Source organism: Salvia splendens, chromosome 14 (assembly GCF_004379255.2).
Source record: "Salvia splendens isolate huo1 chromosome 14, SspV2, whole genome shotgun sequence".
Taxonomy (NCBI): domain Eukaryota; kingdom Viridiplantae; phylum Streptophyta; class Magnoliopsida; order Lamiales; family Lamiaceae; genus Salvia; species Salvia splendens.
Genome location: NC_056045.1, coordinates 20,234,823 through 20,242,050, shown reverse-complemented (window position 1 = coordinate 20,242,050; position 7,228 = coordinate 20,234,823). Strand labels below are relative to the sequence as shown.

The following is a 7,228-nucleotide window of genomic DNA, read 5'->3' as shown; positions in this document are numbered from 1 at the left end:
TAAATTATCTGCTCTTCACACCTGCGCCGCCGCCCGCCGCCCTCCACCCGCCACCACCCACATCAGCCGCCGACCCCTGCCGCGAAGAAGGTAAGGGCTCAAGTCAATAACTTCCAGATTGCTGCCCCAATTCCTAAGAAACTGCGTTGGAAATTATTAAAACTGAAACAAAATTTGGTTCCGTGTTTACAAAATATTGCATACTCTTTCATGCAACCTCTTTATGTATTAAAATATAGATTTAGGTGGCAAGTATTTGGGGATGAGTTTTAGAATTATAACACGTAAGGCTATTATTCAGACTGTGTGACCATATTCAGATATAAAGCCAACGTGATGAATATATTTTAAACGGGTCGGGTACGGGTACCCGTCTGTCGGGTAAGAGATACCCGTACCCGACAAGGCGGGTACCCGTCACTGTGCGGGTCGGGTAACGGGACAAAGATTTTGGCTACAAACGGGTACGGGGTACCCGGTTCTCCGGGTACAGGTACCCGCGGGTACCCGTTTCGACACCCCTACTTGAAATATCATAAACATGGCGCGAAGAAATCAATGATGTTATATGATACAGAGTATTCCACCTATCTCATATCTCTCATATTTCTATTATTTAATATTATTGATTTATCATATTATTCTCATTTACTATTATTTTCTTATTTGTTAAGTTAGCATAAGATATTATTATTATTATTTCAATCAATTAATGAGAAGACTCCTTTTATTTTTATGCTACTTGCATTTTTTTATCGATTTCCTAAATCTTTGGTTGATCGACTGACATCTTGATAAGGGTTCTTCCCCTCACCATAATCCCATCAATATTATTTTGTGTCTCAGTTAACAAATTTTATGCAACCAATTGCGCCGCCAGTAATACAAAGTGCATCCGCCGCGTTACACAAATAAAAGCATGCATACTTACATATTTTAAATTATCAAATCGACAAAAATTCTCCCATAGATATATATTAGTAGTATTGTTTTTTGTTAATTAGTCATCTCGTTCTAGCAGCCGCGGGAAACACCAAACGACCGCCGTTAGCCGCGGCGTCAAAACCAACAGCACGGCACTTGACGCCGTTTCGCCGCCGATGAAATCAGACTAGTCGTCCGCCTGTACGGCCCTAGCCACTTGCTCTGCATGAACCGTTGCTTCCTCCACGGCGGCAAAATCAGGCCGCCGCATTTCATCGACCACCTCGCCGCGTTGCTTGCCGCTCTCAAAATCTGCCTCAATTCCTCCGCCGTTCCGACGTAGATCCGCGGCAATCGCTGCAGCAGGCACTCGTACGACCTCGCCGGCCGCGCGATCGCGAACTCCGCCGCGAAATCCAAATCGACGACGTATCTCGATGCCGATGCGGAATCCCCCCGCACGACGTCGACGAATTCGTAGCTTCCGCCGCTCAATCCGCCGGAGCTCTCCCACTTTGTCTTGCAAACTGCCGCATTGTAACCGGAATTCCGCAAATACGCCATCACATTACGCCGCATTATCTGCTTGTTCGATCTCAGGCACGCGAAAATCTCCGCCGCTCTCGAAACCTGAACCCTAAGCTGATTCCTGTACGCATCTCTCTCGTCCTCCACGATCCGTCCGATTAGATCGACGCTCTCCGCGATCGAATCGCACATTGACCGATCGAGCTCCGCATCGCCGCCGTCCGCAGCTGGCTCTGCGGCATCGTCGCAGCCGAGGAAGAGCGAGGAAGTGGCGTCGTCGTCGAGCGGCTGGCTGTGGACGCTGCCGCTGCTAATGTAATCGGGTCGGGTCATATCAACGCCGACGATCCGCGCCTTCGCGTTCTCGTCAAACGGGTCAGTCACTCTCTTTATTTTCATTAAACTCGATTTCATTTTTTTTATTGTGTGTTGTTTGATGAGAAAGGAAATTGTAGTTTTGGCTCGAGATTCATTAGCTAGAATGACGTTTATTTATATAGGGAATGGTCACGAGAATTAATAATTAAATATTGCATTAATCGGAAGAATAAAAATTAAAAAACATGAGCAGGATAAAGAAAGGGATAATACTACCTAGGATTAATTATTGAGTGTTTGTAATTTGTAGTTTGAAGCATCTAGCATATTCGTTGGATTGTTCTAGTTGACGTGGCGGGAGATCATTGGACCATGTGAGTTGTGATTTAACTCTTTATTTTCTCATATTGCAAAGATAGGAAAATTAAATTTAGTACTCCTACTAATAAACAGCATCAAACTCGGCTAGCTAATTTGGTAACATATGTTTTTATGTTGATGATACAAAATGTATTTATCAATACTACTCCCTCCGTGCCGGGCTACTCGCCCCTTTCCTTTTCGGCACGGAGATTAAGGAATGAGTGTATAGGAAAGTAAAAAATGACGGCTGTAGGTAAAAATTTTTACAAAAAATGGAAAGAGTGCAAGTAACTTGGGACGCCTAAAAAGAAAATAAGTGCGAGTAGCTTGGGACGGAGGGAGTATTAGATATGGTAATTTGTAGGCATAATTTGGAAAATCAGATAGGCGGATTTAATAATAAAAATAGAAAAATGAAGGGCATTGGCTTCTGGCGTGGTGTGGGTGGTAGGGATAAAGCATGGGGCAATAGAGGGGCTTGTCTCTTGGTGAGTGGTAAAGGTGTAGAGAGAGAGTGATGAATGATTAGGGGAATAAGTGGGGATAAATAAGTTTGGATATTATTGCGAAACGTGTTATTTGGCGATAGGGAGCTCGTACAATCATTATTATTCAATATGTTGTCCCGATTTCCAAGAAACAATCCCAAACATTATTTTATTTCAATATGCTTTTGTTGCCAAACAATATAAGAAATGGTTTATTCATTTTTATAAAGAAATAGTCATTAATTTTTACTTAACTACCAAATTAAACCATAATTTTTTATCTTTCGTAATTATCTCATACTACGATTAAAATTCTGATGAAATTTATTCTGACTTTTATACTACTTTATATCGTGTTTTGCTTATCACATACATAATAAATAAATCTATAAATTGACTACCATAATGTAGAATAGAATAATGTCAAATTTATCCAAAAGTCAACTATAACGAAATTTTTATCGAAATTTTAATGGTATGAGACAATTGTGAAAGATTAAAAATAATGAAAATGATCATAAATCAATCAAAAATTACTCCTATGATTTAAATGACACATTTTTCATATTTTTAAAATACCCGATGTGTTAGCTTCAGTGCGTGTAGTTCAAAAAACTCAAGTAAGCTAAATACTTGTTGATGAGAGACAACATAAAAATAAATTTTAAGACCTAATTCCACTAAATGAAATTTTAGTTACCATAAATTCGTATATCAAATTTCCAGTAAATTTTAAGACAAATTTCGAAATTTTGACACGTAACAGGTGTATGCTCTATTGTTCATTCATTGACTTGAATATGACAACACCAATTTCATATATTTGGAATTCCATACAACGTTTTTATTTGCAAGTACGGTAAGTATCACTTCTGTGTTTCAACTTTCAACCATGTCATCAAAAAATAGAGAACGTGTCGATATACGACACACACACACATATATCATACTTTGAAAGGTGAGTTTTAATTTATTCATACGTAAAACTTAGCCGGTTAATTATTAGTACTACGAAAATAATCAAATTGTGAAGAGAATTATAATTATGCTATTTGAGTTTGGTTACTTGTTTATGTCAAATCTAGTTTTTTCGTTCTGTACATTTAAATCGAAATAAATTAACAGCTTAAGTAAGTGTGTCTAAAACGTAAATTGGTTCAAATTTATAAATAGATACTAATTCTAAAAATTTATAGCGTAAGAAAGTTAGTACTATAATATAGTACACATACTCACAAGCTAGCTTAAATACGACTTTACAATTATAAATAATGCAGTAATAAAATTACCAGAGAGACAAACCTGTAATTAAAAATTTATAATTCTGACTCAACCATTTTTAAATCAACACTCACAAATTAACTACTCCATTAGATAGAAATTACATACTATGTCCCATAATAGATGACATAATTAAAGAATGACATGAGATTTTATGAAATATTGTTTTGTACGTTAGGTGGAGAGAAGAAATAATATTTATATTAATAAGAAATGTGATGTTTTTGGTGGGACGAATTAAAAAAAAGTATGATATGTATTATGAGATAAATGGAGTATTTAGGAGTAGTAAAGTAGTAATATATACAAAACCAACTCATGAAGGGGACATATAATAAACGCATCATTATCCTGATCCTGAACAGTTATATTTAATTACTGAAAATAAGTATGACCACGTGTTTGTGTTTATTTTATGGAGTAGTAATATCTTAACGATCTGAAATGACAATATCGTAGTATCTCTTAGATTTCATCAACTGCTAAATCTCATTCTCGTGTTTAGTAAATGTTGTATATATAAAACTAATTAAATTGAATCCAAGCTTAGGCATGGCCTGGCGATGTCATGACTGATAATTTACAATTTCTACATTTTTATTAACAGCTGCAAATTGATTACTAAAACGTGGATTTAGTCATTTTCACGTAAAATAAAAATATTAAGGTCTATCAACATTTGTCACGTTGAATAAGTATAAATTTTATTTTATTTTTCCGTCAGCTACTATTTTTTCAAAATGTAGAGTTGCAGTTGGTGATGGTGGGATTAGATCGTTCTGTGTGCATTTTATTTTTCGAAATTCAGTAACTATTAGTAATAGTTCATTTTCATTCAATTAACTATATGCACGTGGTAGGATGACTGGATGAGCATAGATAAGCTTTTTCTCTGTCATAGTGATTAATAAGCATACTATTTAATGATAAAATCGACAATCTTATGGATTACTCGATTTATAATTAAACATTTATCCTAAAAAAGCTTAGTAGATCTAAAGGCTGATTCAATTCTTTGCCAAATTACACATTGTTATTGGGCTTGAGATAATTGGCTGAGCCCAAAAATTTGGACCAAAAGCCAAATCAATAATTTTGGAAGAGGTTATGGGTTTATTTTTTTCTTAAATTATTAATTCATGTTCATATTTATTATCAAAACACTATTGTTCAAGTACGTAAGAAGTGAGTATATGGCTTTGACAAAAGTTGTAGAGGATGCCATTTGGCTACTAGGGTTTGAATAAAACTTTGGAGTGATATGCAGAGGACATGACTATAAATTGTGACAATAATAGTGCACTTAGTTTAGTTAAGTATCAAATTTTTCACAAGCATATTGATATAAGGATGTATTTTTCAGAGATGAAGTAGAGAAAGGAAGAGTCGAAGATATCCATACCATTTTCCAAATTTAGATAATGTTTGTAACCAATAAGTTTAAAGAATTCTATGTCATTTCATGGGCAAGGTGATTAATATCCTTGCAAATAACATTATTCAAGAAAGTTGTTGGTTGTACTCTTATCAGGCGTTGATCTTGAACTACATGTGATGCAAAGTAATGAGTTGATAAGGCTCATTCCATGCATCGGTTTAAGGGTAAAATATACGCTACTTGATCGGTTTTATCGCGCAAAACAAGTGTTAAATGTGCAGGAATGCCGCTTGACCAAGGCAACAAGGCCAAACTGATCAAGCTAGTACAATAGGCAAAAAGGCCAGATTTCAGGGGAAGTTGATCAAGGGGAGTAATCAAGCAGTTAAGGAGGGGACCGCTGGATGTCAGAAGAAGGACACGCGAGGCTATGAGCTGGATGGTGCGCAGCATTCTGTTATCAAGGACAACGTTCTAGAAGAGAATACGTGCTGATATATGAGACGCAAGGACGGAGCCGAGTCACGAATTTGTTACTGAAAAGCGTCGTCATTCTAGAAGAAGAGCACGTAGCAATCAATTAGTCGCTCACTCTCAGCATGAGCGAATATTCCCTGCCAAGATCGTTATCCAGCTTGAGGTCGTGCCGAGCCTATAAATAGAGGATGTGTCACCACACAAAAGAGGGAGATCCTTTACTCTCCGTCTTAGTTTAGTTTAGTTTTCTAGCTTAGTTCAGTTCTCTAGATAGCTTAGCTTAGATAAAGTAGTGCTTAGTTAGAAAGGGCGATCGAAGGAGCGCTGCAGAATACTTGATTTTTGTCGGTGTATTCTTAAGTCTCCCGCCGAGGATCTCCTCGGTTTTACTTGCTTTCGTATTTTTCGAAGTGATAGCTTAGTTTAAATTTCACGCTGAATTGTTCTGAGTTTAGTTTTAATCGAAGTTGTTTTGTTTTCATCATGGTGTTTACTGTTTACGTAGTTAAATTTTCATTCCTGTCTGAAATGCACTTGACCCAGTAGTTAAAATTACCTTGAGCAAGTAGTTAGTTACTTTTCTGTCTAAGTTAAAATCAGTAGTTAAAAACTTTCAAAGTTAAAGCGTGGCAGCAGCCAACCCCCTGTTCACTACTCACACACTTGATACACCAGCTTCTCTGTGGGATCGACCTCGAACTTGCCGCTTTACTGTTAAAGTAGTGCAAAATTGGGAGTTTACAAATTACATTAGTAGGAAACGAGTGAGAGCGAGTTTGCATCGATCAAGTGGCAACGACATTTGCTAACTGATCCAATCGGTTCGATTATCATCAATATAACTTGGTCCGAATTAGCGCCCCTCTCGAGGCCTTCCAAAATGGCGCCGTTGCCGGGGAAGCATGGTGTTATTTTATGTTTGTGTGTAGCGCATAGGTGTATATAATTTTGTTTCTTTCTTTTCTCATTTGTTTTTTTTTCTTCTGTTGATGAGAAGGTACCAACGCGGTGGACACTGGAATCACCCTCTTATATACAGAGGCGCTAACGCTCATTGGAGAGTCCAGGAAGCCGGCGTTGTCACCACTCGTTACAGAGCAACATTAGAAGCAGCAGCAGCCGCTGAATAGAACACACAACCACCACCACCAGAACGAACAGAAGCAGAGATGGCCCTCGCCGATAACGACTCGGGAATCGGTTCTCTACACTCTCATGACGACAGGGAGCCCACACATGCCATCGCCGCTACTCCTGGGATGCGGACCATCGCGATTAAGTCAGGAGTGCTAGCCGTTTTGTCCTACTTCTGCGGTCTTTCGAAGGAGTGTCCATACGCTTTTCTGGAAGAGTTTTGCCGATACTGTGATATTCAGCCCGTGCCGGCTGGATCCACATCCGAAGATTACAGGCTCAAAGCTATTCCCTTCTTTTTGAAGGGCGAAGCGGGTGTCTGGCTGTCAGGGCTACC

General features: G+C 38.2%; 1 protein-coding gene across 1 annotated transcript; it reads right to left on the bottom strand.

The window, feature by feature from the left end:
• Positions 1 to 833: 833 nt before the first annotated feature.
• LOC121763743 lies at positions 834 to 2,065 on the bottom strand. Its single transcript, XM_042159819.1, has one exon. The coding sequence runs from the start codon at positions 1,864 to 1,866 to the stop codon at positions 1,060 to 1,062; it is 807 nt and encodes a 268-aa protein (XP_042015753.1). The 5' UTR covers positions 1,867 to 2,065; the 3' UTR covers positions 834 to 1,059.
• Positions 2,066 to 7,228: the final 5,163 nt, after the last annotated feature.

Bases quoted from the DNA above. Each gene is read 5' to 3' on its own strand.
- LOC121763743 (XM_042159819.1), bottom strand. From the start codon at position 1,866: ATGAAATCGAGTTTAATGAAAATAAAGAGAGTGACTGACCCGTTTGAC.